Source organism: Agelaius phoeniceus, chromosome 5, assembly GCF_051311805.1.
Source record: "Agelaius phoeniceus isolate bAgePho1 chromosome 5, bAgePho1.hap1, whole genome shotgun sequence".
In the NCBI taxonomy this organism is placed as follows: Eukaryota; Metazoa; Chordata; class Aves; order Passeriformes; family Icteridae; genus Agelaius; species Agelaius phoeniceus.
The window spans coordinates 4,120,273-4,146,048 of record NC_135269.1 but is presented as its reverse complement, the minus strand read 5'-3'; the positions used below and the strand labels follow the sequence as shown (position 1 = coordinate 4,146,048).

General features: G+C 42.0%; 1 protein-coding gene across 10 annotated transcripts in view; it reads left to right on the top strand.

Moving 5' to 3' along the window:
• Window positions 1-25,776, top strand: part of CALD1 (caldesmon 1) — a 173,426-nt gene that overhangs the window by 115,291 nt on the left and 32,359 nt on the right. The window contains exon 1 of one of the 10 annotated variants that reach the window (XM_077178142.1): window positions 7,923-8,191. The exons of the other annotated variants lie outside the window; for them this stretch is intronic. Coding sequence (XP_077034257.1) covers window positions 8,145-8,191 — 47 coding nt within the window. The 5' untranslated portion in view covers window positions 7,923-8,144. Of the gene's footprint in view, window positions 1-7,922; window positions 8,192-25,776 lie in introns of those variants that run through there. 10 annotated transcript variants of the gene reach the window in all.

Below are 25,776 nucleotides of genomic sequence, written 5' to 3'. Positions count from 1 at the left end.
AGCTTTCAGGTACTTCAGTGCAGAAATAAGTATTAGCACTTGAGTATGCAAAGAAAAAATAGAGTTGGGTCTTTTATTGCACTAAATTTAAGTAATTTAAGCTCTCAGATCATTATGCCCTTGATGCCCATGCTGTGATGCAATCGCTGAACATTTATCACAGAATAAATTATATTTGGAAAAGACTTTTGAGATCGAATCCAACCTATGACCACAGTGAACTAGACTGTGGTACTGAGAGCCACATCCAGCCTTTTCTTACACACCTCCAGGGATGGTGACTCCACCAACTCCCTGCATGCTGACCACCTTTCTAATTGTCTAATCACAGAAAGGGTCTCATCAGTGAAGAAATTTCTCCCAATTTTCTGTGAAGAAATTCCTCCCAATGTCCAACCTAAACCCCCCTCCTGCAGCTTGAGACTATGTCCTGTGCTATGGTGATTCAATTTTAATTTCTTGGTGCCCTTTTATGTCTATTACCATGAAATAAATCACTTTTTTCTTCTTTTGAAAGCCTGTAAGGGCTGGATGTGGCAGAGCCCCAGCAGAGCAGGCAGAGAGGAATTCTGCTCTGCAGGGAGAACTCTGCTCCATGGGCCAGGTGCAGTGGGTTTGCATTTTTTCCTTTTCCCACTGCTTTCCTCTAAAATGTTAGGTGTGAGCCATGGCTGGAGGCAAGAATCCAGCCTTGATGGAGCAGAGTCCTGATCTGATACAACACGACTTGTGGAAGTGTTCAGCCCCTACCCTTTGTTACTTTCAAGAGGGAAATTCTGTTAGATTGTACAGATGAGACTGGAAGATTTCGTGTATAGGTTTCCCTAAAATGAGAAGGAAGGAAAGAAATCTTTTTTGTGCATGTGGTTTTGTTTTGGTTTCCTTCAAGAAAGGACAACTGTTGGAAAAGTAGGTGTTAGATGTATCCTGCTTCTTGAGTCGTCCATGGAGTCTTGCACTTCCAACACCATTTAATGCCCTGTTTGGCTCCTCCCTGGCAGAAGCTGGCAAGGCTTGCTGCACAGGGAGAGTAAGTTGGATGTGTTGCTAGCTCATCTTTATCAACTGAAAATGGGTTGGGATGGGAGTGCTGGGGAGGTTTATCAGACAGCAGGAGCTGTGAGTCTCGGAGTCAGTGTGGAGATGAACGTGCTGAAGGAACCTCTGCTGTGAACCATGGAAGTGAAGGAGTAACAGAGACAGTTCAGATCCACCCTCTGCCAGTTTGCTAAAGAGGATTTGAATGAAATTGAATGTACAACTAGCTCCTAATTTCCAAAGCATTTTTGTGTGGGTTTAGCAATCTGATTCCTGTCAAACCCAATGACTGTCATATTGACGCAAATACCAGGCAATATTTAGAAAATTTAGGAAAGGTATTTTGCCAAGCAAGAGAAAAAAACCCAACCCCTCTCTTTTAATATGCATTCCTGTAGGAATCAGAAATACAGAAGAAAGGGGAAAAGCATACTGAAGTGTTGACCATTCTAACAAAAATCATACTGTACTGGTCTTTTTTTGGAATTTTTTTTTTTAAGTTTTCCACTGGCTGGAGGCTTTTGAAGGAAAGAAAAGAAAAGACTCATCTTCTGTCTTGAATTAAGTTAGTTAATGATTAACAGAGCAGTGCAGTATGTGTGGTGCCTTTTAATTAAATCAGAAGAGACATGATTTGGACAAGATTTTAGTTTCACTTTGAAAGTTATTAAATAAACTGACACTGTTTGCTCTCCAAAAATTCCTGGGAGCATCCGGTTAGCTGGTAATCCCTGTGCAGCCAGTGAAACAAAGCTGCTTCTAAAACACCCAAGGGCCAGCACCAGATAGTAAAAATGACTGGTCCAGTCAGACAGGGGCATAACTGAGCCTTAACCTGCATGGAGCAGGGGCCTGGTCTGAGGATCCACTTTCAGTTCAGGGATAACAAAGGTCCAAACTGAGTGTTTCTGGTCAAGTTTGCGTTTTGAATACCTCTGAGCTGTTCAAGTGGCATAAGCTGTTGAACAGTTGGTGCCTTTGGTGGAGTTTGGATGGCTTTTGCTGGCTGAGTTTATGGGGTTGCTTGTGAAGTGAGATCCTGACTGGGGCTTGGATGTTGCTCACCAGTAAAATTCAGAGTATCATAAGACAGGAGCTTTAGGTACAGGAAGGCCTCGATAAATTGGCCCAGCAGGAAAAGCTCTTCTCCTCACAGAGTTGTGTGCACACATTCATATAAACTCTCCCAGCAGTGAAGGATCAAGCCCAAAGCCTGGGCTCAGACCCTGGCTTCAGACTGGAGCAAGACGCTGGATGCTCTTGCTGGCATGTGGTGCCACACAGGGGTGAACAGATCCAACATTTCACACCCTGAGCTTGCTGTTGTTTACTGATCTGTCTGTTAAGGAGCTGTAGCTGAGGCCTCCACCCATGCCCTCTCAGCAGTAAAATCAAGGCAGAGCCTGTTTTGCCTGGAGATGCATCTATCATCTGTGTTTGTATCACACCTACCACATTGTGGCTCCTTCTGGCTTTTGTGGCCAAGCTTGAAGTGAATAGTTATCTTTGCAGCACGCCTCCAATATTTTAGAAACAACAATAATCTCATATAAAACCTGTTGTTGAAATTACCCATTGCCAGGAACAGTTGGGGCAAAGAGAGCTTACATCTGCATTATTGGCAGCTTTATGCAGCTTTCTGTTTTGTGGGCTCTGCAAGTATTATCCTACATGGCTGTGAGCAGAAGTCCTACAAGTCTGGGCTTTGAGTGTTATCCTTCACACTGATAAAGCTGAAATTTATTAATAGCCATTATGATTCAGGTATAAATGAGAGACAGCAAATTTTCAAGTTGGAAAGCCAAAATAACAGATTGCTTTTTATTGCTGTGAGAACTGCCATGTGTCTCTGAAATGCATAAAACACAAAAGAATGGGCATGGGTTTGAGTGGGGAGAGAAATGGGCTCCTGCTCAGAGCAGGAGGGCACCAGAGTCTGTCCCTCACCTGTGGCAGTGCCAGGGCACAGGGAGAAGTGATAAAGCCTTTGTGATTGCTTCCCTCTCACACTTTCCTCCATTCCAGTTTTCTGGTGACCAGAAATTATCTGTATCCTGGTGGTTATATGGAGACTGTTGTTTGGATCTCCATGTTTGTTTGAAAGAGGTGAAAGCATGACATATAAAACAAAAGCTGTGCTTTGGTGGAAATGGTCTCTCACACTCAGGAAATATGATGTTGCTTTATTTCTGGATTTCCCCATAAGTGACTGATAGAGAATGGAAACACCAGCAAATATGTTTTTCTATTCAAGTTTCAATTTACAGTGATAGCTCTTCTTGGAGTATGATTTTAACACTTGTCATGGAGTTTTTGTTTACTGTTACAGCCATACATGCAGTCAGTAACTTTTCTATGTGAAAAGCAGGATAATATTACCTCAAAAACTGAGGAGAGCCATAGAAAATCAAATTTTCTTCCCCATTGGGGACCTTACTCCTGCCTGCACTATCAAAGTCCATCCTGTCTCAGCAAAGCAGGCATCAGATAGGATTGAATGCTGCATGGACTCTCTATGGGTCTTATCTTTATCTGGAGCTACATATTTTGGAAGTGTTTATAATTGTGGGCTGCAAGCTCTTGCATTCTATAATGTACAAGGCTTGTGCTCCCAATCCTGCAGAACCTGTCTATGCAAATAGTTCTATCTTCTGATCAGGCATTTCCTACCTGGTAATGTGTCAGTGTGAACATGCAAATTCTGCTTGTGTGTGGCTCCATGATTTGCACATGCAGATGCCCAAACCTCCATATTTCAATTTGAGTATGTATTTTAATACATAAATCCACATAAATAGCTGGGTACTCACAGGTTTCATTGAACACGTTAAATTTTTTGACACTGCTGCTCTTTATGGGCACCCAAGTAATTATAAATATGGGATAGAGTTCAAGGATGAAGGGAAAAAGAGATATCATACCTGTAGGATGGATTCTTAATCTAGAATCTTGATGGAGCTTGGCTTTTGTGGCCAAGCTTGAAGTGAATAGTTATCTTTGCAGCATGCCTCCAATATTTTAAAAATAACAATAATCTCATATAAAACCTGTTGTTGAAATTACTATTACCAGGAACAGCTGGGGCAAAGAGAACTTACATCTACATTATTGGCAGCTGGGTACTCACAGGTTTCATTGAACACATTAAATTTTTTGACACTGCTGCTCTTATGGGCACCCAAGTAGTTATAAATATGGGATAGAGTTAAAGAATGAAGGGAAGAAGAGATATCCTAGCTGTAGGATGGATTCTTAGTCTTGAATCCTGAAAGAGCTGGAAAACTTACGAGTGGGAAATAGCAGAATCTCCTTTACTTGGGATATTTACAGCTTGACTTGGGAAAAAAAATGCACAGTAAGAGACAGCTCAGCATTATTTGATGACAAAGTACAAAATCTTGTTTTTATAAGTGCTCAAGAGATACACTCCAAGAGCTCATGTATGAGCTGCCAGACTTTACCTTCAGCATGTGATTTAATACACAAAGTGTTGTTCATCTGTGAAATAAATTCCCTGCTCACATGCCAGTGTCCTAGAAGGAAATCTCCAAGGATGGTGAATGCAGATGCTTTTTGCCCTGTGAGATGCATCCACTGAGTTCCCTGCAGTGAACTCTATTGGGACATTTCAGAACAGACCTTAAAAAAACCAGCAGTTTGTCTGCTCCGTGAGAACATGAAAGAAACTGTGGCATCTTTCATTTTCCCAGGGAGGGAACAGTTAAAAATATTCTTCAAATAAGGAGCAGATGTTAATGTCATTAGAATGGATTTTCATAAAAAACATTTGTTCTCTTGCAAAATGCCAGTAGCTCTGCAAACTTCTCTACAAGTCTGCCTGCTTCTTTCAGACTTGTGGCACAGGGAAGGGGCAGTGCAGGGAGAGCTGTTTACTGTCTCTGAAACCAATCAGGTGTGCTTCTGTAAGTTGCCTGTTTTAAAATTGCCTCAACATGGACCAAAGAGCTAAAGAAACATGAAGGTATTTGAATAACAGGACAAGAACAGTGAGCATCACAGAGAATTCCCTGTTGGCAAATAGGTACAGAAAAGAATAAGGTACATATGGAAAGTAATGGTCTGTGCCTCTGTTGGGTTCTAAATTCACTGTCATTTCAAAAGAAACAAAGATTCACAGGCTTTTTTGATCAGCTCACTGAAAACTCTGCCTTGCCTGCAGGAATGGTTAAAGTAAAAATAACAAACAAAATATTAAGTGGCTCTCTGGATGACCTCTGGACATTCTTATTGTTAGTATGAGTAGACATTGGAACCTCCCAGTAATAATTTCCTTTTTGGAAAGCTCTCATGTCTCCTTCCTCCTCCTCATTTTACTGCTTTTAATGTTCAGAAAGTAGGAAAGGCCCTGTAGTTCGTTTCCTTGCTGCAATAGATGACCTTACTCTCTGCTAGAGCCATTTGCCTTGAGTTCATTGGCATGAACAACACCTCACAAGTGCTCTAGTGTGGTTAGCATTTGTTTGCTCTAGGTTTTTTTCCCTTTCTTAGGGTTGTCTTCCTTAGGGGTTCTGGTGTCCTAGATCTCTGAAGCATCAGGACATACAAGGAATGCAGGTTGAGACACGTCTCCTGCCCCATCATTTTTTTGTGCTTTAGATACCCATGTGAATTTTTGAGATTATCTGGGAGGTGATTTGCCTCTTGCTGCTCCATATGCAAGATCTTCACCTCAGGGCCACAGTGTACTGAAAGTATCCCTCTTGGTTAAGGTACTGAAGTAAACAACAAACATTTGGCTTCCAAATATTAAAGGGATTATGAAATGCAAGGATCTATAGCTGCTTCAGATCCTGCTTTTCCAAGGGGTTGCAAGCATGGCATAATGTGTTTCAGCTTCTTTCAGGGGAGCCAGTTCTGCACTGCTGCAAGCTTAGGGAGCTGCTGGATCCACAGAATTCACAGAATCGCTGGGTTGGAAGAGACCTTAAAGACCATCGAGTCCAACCCAGCCCCAACACCTCAACTAGACCATGGCACCCAGTGCCACACCCAGGCTTTGTTAAAGTGACTCCACCACCTCCCCAGGCAGATGATTCCAGAACTTTATCACTCTTTCTGTAAAAAACTTTTTCCTAATATCCAACCTGTGTTTCCCTTGGTGCAGCTTGAGGCTGTGCGCTCTGGTGCTGCCTGGAGACAGAACCCAGCCCCAGCTGAGCACAGGCACCTTTCAGGAGCTGCAGAGAGTGGTAAGGGCACCCCTGAGTCTCCTTTTCTCCAGGCTGAGCACCCCCAGCTCCCTCAGTAGTTCCTCACAGGGTTTGTGTTCCCAGCCCCTCTCCAGCCTCGTTGCCCTCAACAATGGGAATGCTTGGCATTGCCTTGGCTGAGCCCTCCTTGGGTGCTGCAAATAGGATGGTCAGATGGCCCTGGAGCTCTTGTTGAAACAGGGATCTTCCTCAGCTGGATGGACTTTATGGTTTACAGGATGGGCACAGCTCTGAGGGCAGCTGGGTGAGGCTCCTGGGCACTCCCCAGGACACCCACCCTGCTCTCCTGTGGGATATCCCAGCTCCACGTGGCCCTGTGCTCCTCACCTCATGCAGTGGGTTGGCAGACCAGAATTCCAGTATATTTTATACAGCAAAAGAATGGGGGGTTTGGTGTACTTTAGAACAAAGGGCTGGGTCTACAGAAGGTGTGCATGAATAAACAGCAACTTCATGGGTTACTGCAGGCATGTTTCTGTGTGTCTGTAAAAAAGCCCTTGTACAGGGGAATCATTCAGTTATCTAAAAAGCACAGGATTGTTACCTTTTCACAAAAAAAAATCTATGTAATAAAAAACTGAGTGAGAATTTTTGGGAGGAAAAAAGGTCCAGCTATTGCCTATGGAACTACAGCAGAGCATAAATTAATATCAGTGTCCTGAGCAAAGTGCAGCTGTTGGATTCTTGAAAGCTCCGAGGAAAAAGGAGTCAGGGTTGCTGCTCCCCTGGCCCTGCAGCATTGTCCGTGGCTTTGTGCAGAGGGTGGCCTGGGTGTCACTCCAAGGTGAGAGTGCCACCTGCTGAACCCACACATTCCTCCCCACGGACAGGAGAGCTCACAGCAGAGATTATTTCCCTTTGGGGCACTGATCCTTCCACACCCACTGCAGTAATTTATGAGGGGTAACAAGGTCACAGCCTGGGGTGGAGGAGCTGCAGGACTGCACAGTGAGTTGTTTCAGTTTGCTCACATTTTTGGGCTTTGAGGGGAAGGGATATGAGAGCCAAGCATGTGAGACTGGTAACTGATGGAGCCTCCATTGAAATCTGTTTGCATTTCAATTTCCTGCCCTGCTCACCGGATCACATGGAAGAACACTGAGGACAGTCGGTTAGGCTGCGTTCAGCTCCAGCCCCGGTTTTAATCCTGTTGTCAAACAAAAGATGGTTTTACCTCGACTGCAAGTTGAGCTTGCAGCAACTCCCCACCTCCTTGGGTTTGTTTGTGTTTAGAAATCACCCTCAGTCCTGAGCTGTCTGATCCAGCCTGACCTTTCACAAGTTAGACTGGATGCAAGTGCCTGCAAAATGCTTAGGCAGTGATTTGCTATCAAAAGGGAGCACTGTTCCCTGGACCATTATTTTGTATCTGGGTGCTCTCATCTCTCAGCAGGCTGGAATGTGACTTTCCTATGAGCAAGTGCTTGCAAAGGCACCTCTGTGCAGTGCTGAGGCTGCTCAGATGAGCTGCCTGAGCAGAATCCCTTCTTATGAAAGCTGAACGGGAAGCAAGAGTTTGTCAGGCAGCTTGAGCAGCTGAGGAATCTGCAGGAATTTCTGTAACTGGGGTCCCAGAAATGATGAGGAGGCTCTATTAGAGAGAATACAGTAAAAAACATAATCATAGGATCACAGAGCAGAGGGGAGGGGGATACAAGAGAGATAATGAGCTTGACAACAGGCAAATACAGAGTGTCATTCCAGGAGCTGCAGGACCAACCAAATGGTTAACCTGTGGGCTGGAAAGAGCATCCAATGAGTCTCACATGCCTGAAAGGATAATGGCATTTTTATTATCTCATTCCACGCCCTGATCATCCGTCCATTTGCTCCCTGGAGCTGCCAGCAGCTTGCACTGATTCATCCTCTGCAGACATGATCAGCAGATCACACTGCAGGCAGAACTTGTCCAGCCTTTCCAAGTGAGTGGCCAGTTTGTTATACCTGTATGGATTGGTATATCCTTTTGGTGCTGGGGTGGTGGAAATGGCAAGGGGAGCAGAGCAGCTGGGAAGCTGCTTGAACTGGGAAATAAGCAATAGATTGGGGTTTTTTTTCTTATTTTTTTGCTATATTGTGCTCTGTTGTTTAAAATCTTTGTATTCATGCATTTCTCTTACCTGAACTGCAGAATTCAAATTGTTCAGTGGTAGAAGGATATGTTGGGGGAACTGGCTGCTAACGGGAGTTCTGTTGGTGGGAAGTTTGCAGAAGTTTCATAGTTAGTGTGAAAGCTTTCGCATAACTCAGATTGCTTAATTCACTGAGTAAATAAAGTCCTCATGGCACATTCATGCCTGAATGTGGAAGGGAAAGCAAGAGGAGAAAATCAATTAGCCTGTGTAATATTGCCAGTAATATAATCTGCTTTATCCTGTCTTGTATTGTTTTGTTGGTCTGCTTTACAAGTTGATGAGTAGGACACTGCTATATTTCTAAATTGCTGTGACTTATATAAATAAGGGTTTGGTTTAAAGATTGGGAGAGGTTTTGAAGAGCAACTGGGATTTCTCTGCCTGTTTTTAGAGTTTCCAGCATGAAATCCTGTGCTCTTGGAGGGAGAGGGAGCTCAGGGGTTTCTGAAACTCAGCCCCTCCAAGAAGTCCCTTCCAGGAATCTGAAATCCTTCATTGTGATTTCAGAAACTGGGTAAAAAAATAGTAATTTAACTAAGGGCGTGTCAGATGACAATTTTTTGTGTGTTGTTCTGTGGTGAAATACAGCCACAAGCCACAGTAGCCAGCCCTCCCATAGTTCTGTATGGGAAGAGGGAGCAGCCATGGGGGAGCACCAATTTCTCTGCACTCAGTGCAAGGGGAAAGCAAGGGAGGGGAAAGGGCAAAGCAGGTGAGATTTGGACACTTTAGTGTTTATATAATAATAATATATATATATATAATATATAATTATATAATTGACTTGTGATACCTGATGTGGGGAGCTGGCCCTGAGTCCAGGCTGGACCTCTGAGGTGACCTTGGGGTCCTTTTTAGTCTGTGCTGGACCTGGTTTAGTGAGATGTCAGGGTCTGGCTGTTTTGTGTAAAATACTGAGGGCCACTGGATATCCTTGCTGGGAGATATTCTCCTCCAGTCCTTTCTGGGCAGGAGAGGGAACCACCTGTGAGCTTGGCATATCTGATGTGTTGGGGGAGTAAAAGCTGGGAGCAAAGCCTTAGCTTGAGTGTGGAGTTCACTAAAATCAGTGAAATTATGCCTTAGTGAAAACAATCCTTTTCTCTTGGAGTATGGGTAGCTACTGTAGTGTTGTTTTCCTGTACTTTGAGAGTCCTGGGTCCTGTAACAGCTTCTAACAAAAGCAGACACACCTTGAAAACCAGACACGGGTTTCTTTTGTCAAGACTCACAGTAACATGCTTGGGGAAGAAAAGCAAAGTTCTCTTTGGCAAGGACTCTGAAGAGAAATCAAATGAGCGGCAAGAACTTGGAAACTGATTTATTCCCTTGTAACAAACATCTCCATGACCTCAGGCCAAAAGAGGGAAGACACCTTTAGCATTACCCACAAAGGTTTCTTCAAAGCATTGCTCAGAGAAATACATGATGAAATACTGCCCTTCCCAGGCTGAGGCATAACGTAATCATTCCAGGGGCTCATGGCTTCTCAGGACATTGCAGGGGAAAAGAAAAGGAGCATTAAAATCCTTATAAGTCCACTCTCTGGAGACTCTCCAGGGAAAAGGGGGAGGCTGTTATTGCATTATTTTGAATGAGGTACAAGGTGATTGTTAACTTCTTGCAAATGTCCTCTAATGGCCCCTTTATATGATCATTTCATCTGCGTTGTTTAAAGATATTTTCTGTGCTTTCAGTGGACTTGTGGTATTTGTAGAAAATGCTGTAATTGCTAGATAGCTGAATATAATCCTGTTAGCATTTGATACGCTAGAAATTAAAAGCAGAAGCTCTCAGTGGAGCCAAGAAATTCTGGTTGGCCTGAAAACATGAAGTCTGTTTAATGAATGTATAGGGATTGGCTTGGCTTGCTGTGCTGGACACTAAAGTGTTTACTGTGCAAGTTCCTAGAGAAAACAGAAGTTCTCTTTGCCAACAGGTAGAATATTTTCTTCCAGCATATGGTAGCTTCTGTTCAAACTCCAGTTTGGTTGTTGGAAGCTCAATTTTTTGCAGCATTTTCTTTGTAGTGTAGGTTATCTTTTCTGTATCTTGGCTGGGTGTTCAAGACTGATTTCAGCTAATTTTTTTAGGAGATGAGAAGGGTTTAAGAGGACTCCTCCACAGATAGCAGTGGTGTTGGTGGCACTGTGTTATCTGGTTAATTCTGCTCCAAAAATTGATGCTGATAATTTTCATTTGAGGCATTCTTCTTCTTCTGGTCTTCTCTTTTGACCATCCTCTTCATCCCTGTTCCCCAGTGGGCAAAGGCCTGAATCCTTAATTTGTAAAAGCCTTTTCACATTGCTGAGGTAATACAAGAAGGACATAATGTAACTACAGAAATGACGCACAAAGATGTTTGCCTGTAGTGAGGATATTTTTCTGGTTTGGAAGCAAAGAATCCCAGTCTCAATTTCTGAAAGTGGCTCTTCCCCAGCAGGGACATTTTCGATTGGGAGTTTGTGTGGCAGAGAAAAGACAGGTCTATAGGGAAACATCTGAGATTTTGGAGCCTTCTTGCCTCAGTGAAAAATGTTTTCAGCTTAAGAAAAGCTCTCAGGAGCACAAAGCTGGAGTGGAGTTTGGAGCATCCACCTCAGTCCTAGTTCGAGACTGTGAACATCAAGCATCTAAAGTTTTGTCAGAGAACAAGTGACTTGGAAGAGTTTCATGAAAATTCTGAGCTAAATTCTCTACCCTGTGCAAGCCTTGGTTCAGGCCAGGAACTTGCTGTGAATCCAAATGCCTGAAATGAGCTGTGAGAACTGCTTCTGATGAAAGGTAAATTTAGTAAAACCTAGAAAATATGGGAGAGTTTTGGCCAGAGCCCTTTCAGAACGGTTCAGAGCAGAGCTGGTTATGAGTTCATGTCAGGTTTCTGAAATTGGCTTTGTCTAAATTAAAAGAATAGGAAATACTTTATTTTTTAATGAATTTTTCTACACCTTCTACATAATAAATTAGTGAGTTTTTCTAAATAAAAAAAATCTGCTTTTAAAAAATCTTTTGATTCCAATTGACCTACCTTTCAAAGAGAAAAGTAAAAAGAAAAAAAACGTATATGAAAGATTTGCTTTCCTGTTCCAGGCTGAATTAAAAAAAAAACAAAACAAAAACCCAGCCCTGAACATTTTCCATATCACTTCACCCTGACAAGGGTATTTGCTTCTGCTTCAGCAAAACTAGAAAATTCATTGTTAGTGCAGATCTTAAATCCAGATAGTTCCTCCACAGCCACACTGTTGGCATAGGTGTTCAACCAGTGGAGGATGGGGGTGGTAGAGCTTTTTTCTGCTTCTTCATACCCCTGCCTTCCCCTTTCCTGCCAAACCTGCACTGCCCTTCCACCCTCTTCCCAACTCAGAGTAAAACAGGAAAAACTCAGGGAAATTCTCTGGTGATTAATTTAGGCCCTCTTTGCTTCTCAGTTCATATATATGTACATATTTCCATATAAAGCAGATGAAGTCAATCATGTCCAGTAAATTAAACCCAATGCTTAAAAATGTAACCAAGAAAAATACTTCCATCAGTCATTGAAATAATTGAAACATAGAGGCTCAACTTACTGTAACTTTTCACTCTACCCACATTTTACTTTGTAAAAAACATTTGAAAAACCCTTTCTTGCACTATTTTCATGTCCTGACTATTAGATTTATATTTTGGGATGTGTAAGCTCTTAAATGTGGTGAAAAAGTCTCCTTGAGTTCAGTAAGGCAGCTTGCATGTATAAGTGGCTGCAGAGCCAAGTTTATAATTATATATCTGTATAATGTTAGCCTTCATACATTTATCCATTCCAATTTTAATTCTCCATTCCATAAAATCTATGATCAAATTTTGGAGCCCAAGCTAAGCTGATGTTGTCCTTTTTAGTTTAGGACTCAGCCCTTTTATTCTCCTTCTGTGCTTTCCTTTTATTAGCTGCTTTCTTTTTGTGCTGATGTGCAGCACATATTGTTAAAGGCACTTATTAGAGCCGGAATTTTACAGCATGGAGACTGTCCTAATAAGGGAAAAAACCAGCCCTTTATTGGTGAGGTAAGAGAAATCAGGCAGTGGATAATTTTTTTTTGCTGATTGAGAGGGATAAGGTGCGGTTTGGCAGGTACCGCATTGGTTTGGCATTTGCTGACACGGTTCCTCTCTTCTGCAGCTCAAATCCTTTGCAGAGCAGGCAGGGAGGGCTTCCCCCACTCCTCCTTTTGCCTTGCTCTCCCTTCTTCCTTCTCCTTTTCACAAGTGCTCAGCTGCTGCTGTGCAGTCTCACCCTGACACTCAAGCTGGATGTGGTAATGAGACATTTTTGTGAGTCCAGCAGTGCAATGCTGTAATCACCTTTTTGGGGAACAGCAAGCGCTTTGGAAAACTGTTTTCCATGTGGGCTTTTTTTTTACCTCTAAAGCATTTGAGCCATTTTTGAAGCTGTCAGAAAAATCACACTGTACTCCAAAGTATTTCAATACAATTTCTCTCTTCTCCAAAACCCACTATTGAAGAAAAGTACTAGCTGCAAGGTTTAGTTGATGGCTCATCTGTTTTTTCCTTCCAATTGCTTTGAATGTGCATTTTGAATTCCAGAGATGAGCTGCACATCCCAGGCTTAAGTACAGGCTTCACATCTGAACTCAATGTAGTTCCTTGACTTTTAAGCTGAATTATGGTGAACAAAGTTTCAAATGAGGGCAGAAGCTGGTGTTTTGCGTTTTTTTGTTCCTCAGCCTCTGTTTATCTCTTGGTAAAAGAATACTAAGCTAAGTATTGGCTCTGCCTAAATTCACTTTGTGCTGCATCAGGAGACTGACATGGATGTAAAGTGGCTGCCCCCTTTCCACCTGGTGCTCTGGTGTGTTTCTTTGATTGTAGGAGGAATAATGGTCAACTTAGTAACTAATACCCAGTTTTCTCTGTCACTCTCTTGCTTATTTTCTTCTGAATGCTGTACATTTGCTGGCATCACTTGTGAAGCAATTTTTTTCCTCTGCTCCCCACCGTGGTAATCCTAGAGTACATATCCTGTCATAATTGAGGTTAGCTTACTGTATGGAAACGATGTGAAAGACAAATGGATAATAATAAAACAGAAAAGGAAAATAAACAGCTTTAGTAGCAGGGGTTGGAGGTACCAGTTCACATTAAGCAAAATATACAGATACACCATTAGGTGTGGACTACTCCCAAAAGCTTAATAAACAATCTTTTTTGGGGGATTGGTGGGTTTGGGTTTTTTTTTTTTTTTTTTAACAAGATGCCTGTTTGTGTTCAGACCCTTCCTCAGCCAGCATTTCTCTTGAAGATCGGGAACTTGGCTAACTTTGTCTTCTTTTTTAATTTCCATCCATCACTTTTCCACATACCTTGACTAAGCAACAGTGAGAAATATTCAGTTTCTCATGAGCAAGACTGGCTCCAGCAGAACCTGGCCTACCAAGTGGAGAGGATTAACTCCCTGCAAGAAGTTTCACTGAATCTTTTTCAGATCGCTTTCAATTTGCTTTATTCCTCTCTTTAGCAGGATCTGGTCCTCCAGCAGGTCCTTGAGGCAGATGTTGCTGTAGTACAGAACAAAAAAATAAAAGATGATTCTGGTTCCAGACTGAACATGATTGAGGAATATCTCCTATATTGTGTGCTATGTATTTTAAAAAATTAAGAAAAAGGCTCCTGGAGAAGCCATCCATGTACATTTGTTTTTCTTCCCACGATTCTTCTGGAAATGTGGAGGCCTGTCCTAGAGGTGTGTCCTTGAGACCAATGCACTTGACAGTACAGGATGTAAAATTCTGGCTTCTGTTTGGTTTGCTGAAGCCAAATTGCCCACAGGCCTTTTTAAGCATAAAAATATATTACATGTTTCTGAACAGGAGGTTTTTGGCTTGCCAGATTGCATCTGCAATTCGTTCAGCACTGGAGTTGCTGTGGTGTCATTACAGAAATACCTTTTAACATCACAACTGTTGCTGTCCTGGCTCCTGCCTTATCATGGGTTTTTGTTTTTTGGGGTTTTTTTTGTTGTTTTGAGTTTGTTTTTGCTTGTTTTTTTGTACTTCTTTTGTTGTACCTGATTTAGTGGAGTTTGTGACTCAGAAAGAGGATTGTGGGATGGGTGAACCTCACAAGCTCAATGCGCTGTGGCTTTCAGCATCCATAAATGGTGTGTGCCACCATCATCACAAACTGATGGCTGGGGTGGAACCTGTGCAGTCTCTTGGGTCATTTTCAGGTTGTTCCTGGCTTTCCACCTCCCATCTGCTACAGTGACATCCTCCATTGTTATGTGTTTCCTTTCCCCCCTTTTTTTATTTTTCCCTTTCAGTCATCTCTGTGTTTTATTTGATTATTTTGCAAAGCCCAAATGAAATGTGTTCTAACCTTACTGTATTCTCTTGCACACTGATGTCTATAAAAGAATCCCATTTTTAAATCAGGGTGTGTATTCTGTGTTACACTCATCTTTCCTCTGTGAAGCCTGAAGGTTTTTTTTTAGGATTCTTTGTCCTGCAAGAGGAAAATCACTGGCATGCGCTCTGGGTGTGTAAGATGGTGTTGTGCATCTTGGCCTTAGTCATCTCCCCCCTCCTGGAACAGGAGTGGTCAGACACATCATATCAGCAGTTTTCTTTCTCAGGATTGCAAAAAGCCCAAAAGCCTTACTACCAGAGGCCACATCTGTTTCCAAAACCAGCTAAATTTTTACTTTAGTTAGAAAGATGAAGTTTGAGGAATAATTTTCTCCTTGCTCCTGCATCAAATTTGCCATAAAGGCTGTAGCAAAGCAATGTTGTTGTTCTCTGAAAACATAGCTTTTACTCAAGGCTTACCAAACTTAAGTAATGGTAAAAATCTCTCTTAATGCTGTAGCAGAGCTATCTTGGTGTTCCCATGGCCCTTATCTCTATGGCTGTGAAATCTTCTCACTGACTGCATGTGCATTAGTGATAATTTGCAGCCCATTCAGCTGGGAACAAATATTACTTTCTTGCATCTCTAAGAGCTGCATTTGGTCCTTTGGCATTTTGGGAAAGCCATGGGGTTAATTACCTACCTGAATCCCTGAATTCTTCTCTGTCTTTCAAACTCACCCAACACCCTCTGAAGTGCTGAGGTAGGAGGCAGTGTCTCCCACCCAGCCCTATGTTTATTGCCCCTGAACAATTTTGGGTGGTGGTATTTTGAGCAAACTTTGGTCAAATGTCCTGAAAACCTGTTTGTGTGTGATTATAGCTGTGCACCAGCACTGGCAATCTGTCTCTTGCTCATCTTGAGCTGGCAGATACGCCCCTAAGTACATCCAAGAGCACCTCATGGTAGAATTAAGATAGCGTGAATTAAGAATTAAATTAAATTGGGAATTAAAATAGCTTGAATTGAGAGCAGTCTTAATTTACTTTTCCAATTGAGTGTTGCTGATCCCTAGACCTTTTTGTTACCTTGTAGCTGTTAAAGGTTATCTTCTTCAGAGAGATAATGACCATATTCTTGTTTACTCAGTAATCTCAGTTGAAATGTGGTATTCCTACTCCATTCTGTGTGAGTAGGAATTCAAATTCTGTTACACTTCTCTTAATTCTTTGTTGTGCCAAGTATTTGTCTTTTTACGCTGCCAAATCCTCGCTTTACAAATGTTGTACTTTCACAAAAGTATATTAAATGTAAATTTACTATCCAGTGCTTGTGGTTTGGCCTCTCCCAGTGCCTTTCAGGCTGCATGACTTAAATTCAGTGAGAACTTTGATGAAAGGATAGATGGAATTGCATCTCCCTTGCAATGGCCTTGGTGTGTGTCTGTGAATGGCTCCAATGGATTGTTGGGAAGAGGATACTCGGATGAGCAGTGCCTGGCTGGATCGAATGTAAGGTCTGCTCTCTGGTGTTATTTATGGGATCCATCTGATGTGAAAATGTTGTAGAAGTCTCAGTGACACCCCAAAACACTCTGTCTTGCAGTCCAGGTGAGAGAGGGGAGAAGTTTTGACTTTGAATCGAGACCAATCCTGCAAGAGTTGGTGTTGGAAGGGTTGGCTGGAATTCAGGTCAGTCCCATCCCCCCTGTGGGACCAGAGAGGGAGCACTGAGAGCTGTGGAAATGCACAGAAGCATTTCCATCTGTCTTCCTGCAGTTTCTCTAGGACCAAAACCTCTCTGGTGCAGAGCAGGGATTTTCTCACTCCACCAGCTTTTGGGAGTCCTGCCTCACAAAGTCCTACTGAGCTTTCTGTACCTGTAGAAGCTTGAGAAGCAGAAGGGTGTGGCAGCAGGTCACACCTTGTTTCCACTCCTTGTTTCCCAATGATGATCCCATTTCTTTCATACTTTCAGGGATTGAAGTGTATCTCAGTTCAAAACCAAGTGCTCCAAAAGGTTCCAGACTGTGCTGAGCCCTGCTGACCCCTGTGAAATTCTGAGGTGCTTTTGCAGTGACAAGGCCACAGGATCCCCTGGGTTAAACTTGCTTTTGGCCCTTCCTTTCCTATTTCCCAGCAGGCAAACCTCTTTCTTAAAAAATGTAGACTACTGACTTGGAAATACCTAGCAACAGAAGGCTTTATTTAAAATGTAGAGGAGAGCCAGGCCATCACTTGATCAGACAGAGCTCAGGGGAGCATGTCTTTTTGTTCAGTATGCCAGAAAAAGACATCTCAGGATAATTCTGTCAGTGGCTTTCACTGACAGATGATCAGGACATGGGTATTCTGATAATATCTATCTCAGGGTAATTTCTGTCAGGGCAGCAGTGGAAGTCAGCACAGTGCAGCTGTTGGAGATGGGGCTGGGAGGAAGGAGTCCCCACACCCACAACCACTCCCTTCAGAAATTGCTGGAAGAGCTCCTTGGAGCTTCAACAAGTTTTTGGAGCAGGTGTGAAGTAGTGCAGCCAAAACAGAGCCAGAACTGCTCTGTTTAGGCTAAAAGTAGTATATTCATCCATATATCTGTTTTTTCATTCCATAAACTGGCATTATAACAGCCATGGTTCTCACCACACAGAAGTCAGAAGGGTTGCAATGATTGCTTAACATTTGTAAAACATGTTGAGATCTTTTGATGGAAAGAATTTAACCAGTGCCAAGAACTGGTATGATAACAAAGGGGAAATAGCCATCAGTCTGCATTCACTTCTGGAATCTAATGGATTATACCAGAAGCCTTGCTTTAAACATCTGTGGGTGTGTACATTTAATGATGAATTTCTTTACTACCCTCTCTGTAAAAATGTCAGTTGAATCTGTTGGACAGCTTTGCTTCTTGGTGATGGAAACTGGTGATGATCACGGCTTGTCTCCTCTCATCTTTGGGATCAGATCCTCTTTTGGCAGCCCTTGCAGTCTGTTTCCAGTGGTTGTATTGCTTTCTTATCACAGCAGCTCTTTGCTGTCCTTCCTGTCTTGTTGCCCACCTGTGTAAAGCATTTTGCAACTGACTGGCTATTGAAACTATTACAATTGCTGACTGGCTTCCTTTGTGGAGCTGCTGTTCCAGAATGAAACTGAAATTAGCAGCAGCAACAACAAAAAGGGTGCCATAATAACTGCTGTGGTTTGAAATCACACTGAATATTGCACCCTGTCCCCATATCTCCACAGGGCAGTTTCTCTGTGTTAGGTGCCTCTTTATAGCTGCCTATGTCCCTCTGGAAGGGTCCAAGCTGAGGGCACTTTTAGGGCAAGCAAATTGTTGTTTTCTTGTGATTCCTAGTTTTTATCTGGATACTTCTGTGAACAGCTTATAAATTGTGGATAATTTGTTAGTGAGTCTTTGAAATGGAATAGGTTTTTGTTGGATGCTAGAGTTCTGTGAAAAGGTTTGTTCTTCCCCCCTGCACCCCCACTTTTCAAAGAACAGTGGCTTTTGTATTTGTATTTGCAGTGTGATTAATCAGCTCTCATGAGCTCAGTCAGCTTCCCAGACAGTGTCTCCAGTACTGAGTTTGGTAATTTCTTACGAGTAACATCTCTGGAATAAGGATTCCAGTGAAGCAATATGAGAAGAACAAGCACATCTAAGGGAAAACTAATTGAAAGGATAAAGCCAGGATATTTTATTGTGTTTGTGTGGGTGTAGTTACAATGGCTACGTTTCAAACCTCCAGCTGTTTAATTTGCACAGTGCTGTTATACGATGTCTGCAAATTGTTGTACCATTAGTGTGCTGTTCCAAGTGCTGTACATGACCCTGCAGATCTGTACAGGCCTGTTTTATGGAAGGGTTCTTTACCTTTCATGAAGGTGAACGACACATCAGGATTAGCTTTCACAGGGATTCATGGAATGCATCTGCCCCTAATCCTGTTAGCAAATGACGGGATCTGCACTAATAACTCCTCTGCTGCCTCACTGAAAGTGTCTCCTAATCACCTTGGCTGTTGACAGTAGGCTTCTTAAACACCTCAGAAAGAGAGACATGCTTGCCCATGCTAAAAGCAAACAGCCATGAATTTCCCTTGAAACAAAATCCACACCTGCACAGCATCCGTGAGTTGTGTGCGTGGGGAATCAGTACCAGAAAATGTTGAGACATCTGATTTTCATTAATTTTTTTTTTCCATTCACCACATGTTGCAGCACTGGATGTATTTGTAATGCCATATTTCCCCTCAAGTGGTTTATTTGAGTTAGCATAAGGGTTCACAGTCTGCTCTGTTTTGGTGCATGTTCTGGCCTTGCATTTTGTCTGCTATCCTGTTTGTGGCATTTATTTCAATAGTCTGCTGTGCTATGTTAAGGCCCTGTCCTCCTAGGGCATATTTTATGCTGGGAAGAGTGGATAAAAAAAGATTATTCTATTATTATCTGAAGAATTATCTGGTAAAATTATTTTTCCAGACTCCCTGTACATGCCTTGTACTTTGTTGGTCAGCACAGTGTTTGGTGTATTTCTGAAAGCTGCAGCAGACATCCCCAGGGACCTGTCTGGCTCTGAGCAATAGTCATTTAATGACAATCTCTAGTCCCCTGGGAAAGACAGAGCAGTTTTGATGCTTCACAGAGACCAGACTAATGCTAACACCCATACCTTCAATGGAGCAAGCAACAGAAATGCTGGGCTCTGGCTGTTTGTAGGTGTTTCAGACCACAGAACACTTCAGTCCAGGCTGAGGTTACTGAGTGATGTGTAACCTGGGTAGTCAAAACCTGCAGTGTTACAGTTTCCCTTCCACCAGTCATGGAAGGTTTTGGTTTTCCAGGCCCTGGACAGCCCTCTGGAGCTGGCTGGATGTTGGTGACAGCCACTTGCCCTATCCTTGCTATTCCTGGAAGGATCTATGGATCTATTTCCCTTTTCCCTGTTCTCCCAGTACTTCTCTATCAATGTTCTCCACCCCCCACTGCAGGGATGGAGGCTCCTGATCCATTTCCTGTGGTCTGTCTCCTTTCTCCCTGCCCACAGTCCAGGGACATTTCTTGTTCCTGTGCTACAGACCTAGCCTGCTAGTCCTGCTTCCACATTCCTCCTTCCTGCCCCACTTAATATCTCTGTCCCAAATCCAGAATGAATTTCAGGGTCAGTCCTAAATCAGAGACAGCTGGTTTGGGCATGAAGCCATCCACAATCTGATCCACCCCAGGCATGGCAGCATTTCACTGATAGAGGAAAAACCTCCTTCAGGGTGCTTCCAGCACTACTGGTGGGCATTGTCCTTGATATCAATCCAGGGGATGCTTTCAGCACTTGCCCTCTGTAGAGTTCTGGCTTGTGGTCCTTCATTATACCCTGCAAAGAGAAGAAACTGTACTAGTGCAAAAGGCAGTTCTGCTCAGAAATTTGTCATCTTTGAAAACCACAGCCTTGTTCCATCTCCAGTTTCACAAATCTCTTGTTTTATCAGGGTGGATGGTGAATAAATATATGCTGGAAGTTGATTGTGAGTAGATTGGGCATGGTGATGGAGGATTAGGGTGTGTGACTGAGGTTGGTTTGGATATTAATGTTTCATTCCTCAAATAAGTGATTCTCTGAGTTAACTTTGTTAGTCTTTGTCCTTACATGATATTCAGTGGAGCAAGAGCAGGTTGAAATTAAAGAAGCTTCGTGTGTATGAGACCTTATCCTCATGGTCCTGCATTTCCTTTTAAAATACAGCACTCTTAAAATGCAGCAATCCTATTAATCTTTGTGGAGGAAATGAAGTGGAATTGCTGGTTTGTTAAGAGTTTCTCTATTTCCTAGAGTGCTGCATTAAAGAAGCCTTCAAAACTGGTAAACAGGGTGAAAGTAGATCAGCAGATGAAATTGAAGGCTGGTTTCCAGGTCAGGAATTCATACATGATTTATTGTAGTTCAGTTTGTGCTTGCCTGAAATCATCAATTTGTTTTTGTTTGCTAATTTCTCAGGATGCAACTTTGAAATAAAAATAAAAAAAGTAACACCAGAAATTATTTTTTTTTAAGTTGAAACTACATATTTTCAAAAAATATTGCCTGCTGCAGCTACTGGGCTAAAATGCACATTGAGTCAGGTCTTGATTTTGGATGCAATCAGTAAGCTAGCAATTTGACATATAAAATTGCCTTGAAAGCCATATTAAATATAGCAGCCCAAAACCACAAGAAAGAAAACTTCTTATTTGTCTTTGTAGAAATTGTGGATTGTGCATTCTAGGGCAAATCCTGTAAAGCCTGACTTATGCCTCAGCTAGGCAAGATGCCCATTGTTCTCAAGTCATGTGCCTGAAATATTACTTACTGGGTAAGGCTGTGGCATAAATTATTTTGGATTTTATATGAAATAAAGCACTAGAAGCTGGAGGTGGTGGCAGCAAGCAATTTGCTCCAGAGTCAACAAATACCACATTAACCACAGTGGTATGCACACTGATTGGGATTTGCTCCCACTTTTTCACGTTTGGAAAAGCAAGCTTGTTTTGTACACTTTTTTTGCATGTTTGCCATCTCTGCCAGGGAAACAGAGATCTGGGTGAACTCCACCAAGCTTCAAGGAAAACAGTAAAAAATTATCAGGTAGAAGGCACTTGGCTAATTATTGTTTTCTGCTCTTTTTTTTTTTCCTGTTTTCTTTTTTTTTTTCCATGTGAAAATTCTAAATTAGAACGGATTGGATAAGCTGCTCTGCTCACTGGCAGGTCAATGCCATGTCTATTGTTATGCAGTAAAACTGCAGAGCATTAGGCTTCACATATTGAGAGAATTATGTGCTTTCCCCCTGGTACATTTCCAGCAAGCACTTTTATCTAAATATAATATACGTTGGAGGCAAATTTGACATTGTTTTGGTAGCGGAAGGGTTTTACCCTTCATGTTTGCAGCCCTGTGTTGGATTTATGCTGAGGTGCTCAGAGGCAATTTACCAGAGCTATGTGGCTGTGGTTGCAGAATCTGCTTGCATTTCATATTATGAAACAGATCATCAGTTTTAAGCCATGAGGAAAGGGAGAAAAAGAAAAAAAAGAAAAATAGGCTGGTGCATGAGTCATTCTGCCTTTGTGCAGAGCGATGCTGTGATGGTACAGATGGATCTAACTGCGAGGCCCAGGTTTAGGGCTTGAGTCTAAAGCCAAAGGGACTCTGCTGTTATGAGCAGGAAAAAGGAAAAGAGACAGGGCATTGGAAATCTTGGACATCTACAAAACTGAAATTTGCATTTTCAATGGAAACCGGTAATTTGGGAAGCCAGGGACTTTCCTAGAGGCTTCAGCACCATCCCCAGCAAAGAAATCAAATCTCTGTATGGTTTTGGCATTAATTACTTGATAGTCACCAAGGATTTTTGTTGGCGCTATGGAGTCCTTTCTCCTTGTGGTTTCTACTTTGCATGTCACTTTTTATCTTTCATTCTTTGGTGTGGATGGCTTGCACCTTAGATTTCAGAATCACACTGTTAGAGGGATGAATGCACCTACTCTTTCCTTACCTGTATAAAAACCCAAATGTCAAAAACATCAAAAAAAGAAACCATAAAAAAAAAATTCACAAACTGAACCTCTCAGAAGGCCTTTTCTTTCCCATGCTTAACTGTTTTGTCATGTAAACAAAATAACAATCTCCTAGCCAAGTCCTTAACCCAAGTAAATAATCCAAAGATTTTGCTCAGCTGAAACAAAAAAAAGTGCTCTTAAAGTGGCAAAAAGTTTTAGCCTTTAGGTATTTTAGATCAAGGCTTAAGGTAGAGGAAATGCTTCTAAAGGTGTAGTAGGAAATTAGGTACGTCAGATCTGACAGTAGAAAATGTTCTTCTGAAAACGTATTTCATAAGAAAAAACCAATAATCCTTGAAATCTTTGGAGCTATGAAAAAGAAGAAAGTATCAGGAGCACAGTATGAAAATGAAGTGAAGGAGAATATAATACACTGAAAGGTGCATCAGTGTCTGTTTTGGCCCAAGTACTGTGGGCATATCTGGGTAATTTGCCTGCTCAGAAGAACAGGCTGTGTACTTGTGGAGAATGGATGGATAAACAGAGTAAAAATATTTCTGAGACAGAGATAAGTTGTGGGCAAAAGGAGAAACATGTACTGTTTTGAAATGGAAGGCTGTAGTGTTTAAGTCCAGCAGGTGCTGCCATATAATCTAGTCTAACTTCCTATACATAAGTGTTGGTGGAATTTCACCAAGCTATCTACAATGAACCCAAAAATCAGTATTATTTTGCAGTATAACTTCCATCTTTATGCAGAGATGCAAGAGATGAATGTTCCATCATTTGTTGTGTGTGTAATTATCCTCACTGTTCAAAACATGTGCTTAGTTTCCAGTTTTAATTTGTCTGGGTTTCATTCCCAGCCATTGGTTAATTTTATCCACTTGTCTCTCCTACATTCAATGTGGGGAAAAAAAAAAGGGGCATGTCAAATTGAGAACTATGTGAAAAATATGGGTGTTAATAGCAGCATTCATGCACAACATTGGACTGAGAACTGTGGTGGCATGGCTGCGTGTTTCCACCATAATCCATAATTATTTCCACCATTATTAATTTCACTCACATCTTTTTGAAGCATGAACATTTTGGACTGAAATTCTGCTCATTCCCTCATAAAAAAATGAATCTTCTTGAGCAGGTCTGAGCAGAATGCTGGCAGCTCTCACTGAATGATGGAGGAATGATTAGAAAAAACAGTTTTCCCCACAACTGCCCCCCAACACTCAGCACATTTTTAGGTATGATTTGAATGAAATACAGCTGAGATTGACACGCAAAGCTTGGAAGAGAGAGGCACAGCCTTCTATGGAAGCATTATCCTTCTTATGGTTTTATTTTTTATTTTGAGGTGAAGATTGATCAGTTGTTTATATTCAGGTTTTGAAGTGTGCTATCATAACACAAATTAAGCAAACAATAAAAAGACTAAAAACATATTTCATCATAAATAAAATGGGACTGAATGTCAACAGTGACACAAAGAGCACTCCCCAGTGGGTATTTTAACAAAGTCCATCCTCACCCCACCCATCCTTTCAGGAAGAGCCTGGGTAAATAGAAAGACTTTCTAAGAGCACAGAAGGCCAACAAATTCAGCTTTTATGGGCTGAGTCTGGCAGTGAAATCTGTCATTGAGGACATTTTACTGACATCCTCCATCTGACATAAATCTGGAGACACAAATCAGCAGATATCACCTCAGCTGCTGTGGTCTTACGCAATAAAGGGCAGAGGTCTTAGAAGTAGGTTAGGTTGCAAGCTGGAGGTGCAGCAGTTTGGTACAGGATGGATGATCTCATTTCTTGGGATGGACCACAGGCAAATTCAATCTGTAATACATGTAAGAGCTCCAGGATAACAAAGCAGTGTGGGAAAGAGCTTGCTGAATAGGTGCAATTGTGTCTAATTGAGCCCCTGTTGTGAGGGCACTGCTGAGGATGCAAGGTGTTTCTGCAGGCATAAAATCCAGACTGATATTTGAGTGAACCATGGAGGAAAGAAAAGGCACATATGAACTGCTTAAAAATCTTAAAGGCTTTTGTTCTGTTTGGAATTTTTTCATGTATTTCTGACTCTTGAAATGGAGTCAGAGTTCAGACCCTCAGCAATTCTGTCTCCCCGCCTCCTCTAGAATGGAGTAGTGGGATCCAGCTCAAATTAGGCAGGTTTTTTTCTACTCCTGTGAAAAACGAAAAAAAGAATTTAGGTTCATCAGGTTTATTTTGGACTCACTGAGGACAGATTGTGCTACAAATTATAAGATTTCTCTTTAATCAGAATACACACTCTTTAGAATGGAGACCAGATTTTGCCCTATCTTCATAAATTGCCTAGTGTAGAAGCCCATGAGCTTGATCAGGAAATTTCAGTGCTGTCATAATTCAGAAAATAATAATAATGTACTAGTACTGGGCAAGGAACTCCAAACCCAAAGTGCCTTAGATAATGCTTGGGCTGATTTGAGGTTTCAAGTGGAAACCAGTTAAAGCTGGCTTGTATTAAATGGTTTCAGCCCCATGATCCTCCCAGCTATTACCAAGTTTCTTGCTGGGTTATAACTTTACATAAATTCAGTATTTGGTGTAAAATACAGGGGGCTGTATTTCTCTGAAAAAGGTCTGAAGCAGATGGCCACATCTCCTCTATTCCCAATGCAGCAGATTTATTTTTCACTCAAAATCCCCGCCATTCAATCTGAGGGCCACATTTTTACACTTACTCAGATGTTAATGAGATTTGTTGTTGAGTTCTTCAGGTCTGGGATTTCAGTCCTTGAGAGCTGCACTTGATGTTCCTTGTGGGTCCCTTCCAACTCAGAATATTCTGTGATCTGAATATTCCCCAAGGGAGTGTTATCAGCAGGCTTGGCATACCTCTTGGAGATCATGCTGTGTTGTGGTCTCACTGCCTGAGACAGCTGGAACAGCTGCTTGTGGAGAGATACTTGCCTGCAAAGCCACGTGGAGGGTGACAAATGGATAGAAGTTCAGTTTAATTGAGTTGCTGGGTGTGTGCTGGGCAGCAAGGCTGCTCTCCAAGGATGGAGAAACAGCACAGGCCAGTGTGCATCATCAGATTTCCATCTGTCTGATAAACAGAGTGGAAATCTTGGAGATATACTTTTTATTATTTATTTACTCTTAGTCTGAAGGATGTCAGAAGATATAGGCAATTGGAAGATAAACTTTGGCGAGCTCCAAAATTGATTTTGCTTGTGGTGGTTGCTACAGAGATCTGTTGCAATGAGAGAATAAGGGTCACCTCTTACACTGTAAGCAATGTTAACACAATTGTAAGGAAAACAAGGAACACATCTCCTAAAAAACTGCAACTAGTTGTTCCTTATGGCTGTTTCCTGATTACTGGGCAGATTGCAGGAATTTTGGTGAACAGAAATGAATACTTAAGGATTCTTAAGGTGAAAGTAGCTGGTGTACTTGCTCACTGAAGGAAACTGCTGTGATATGTAGCAAGGCCATGGATGTG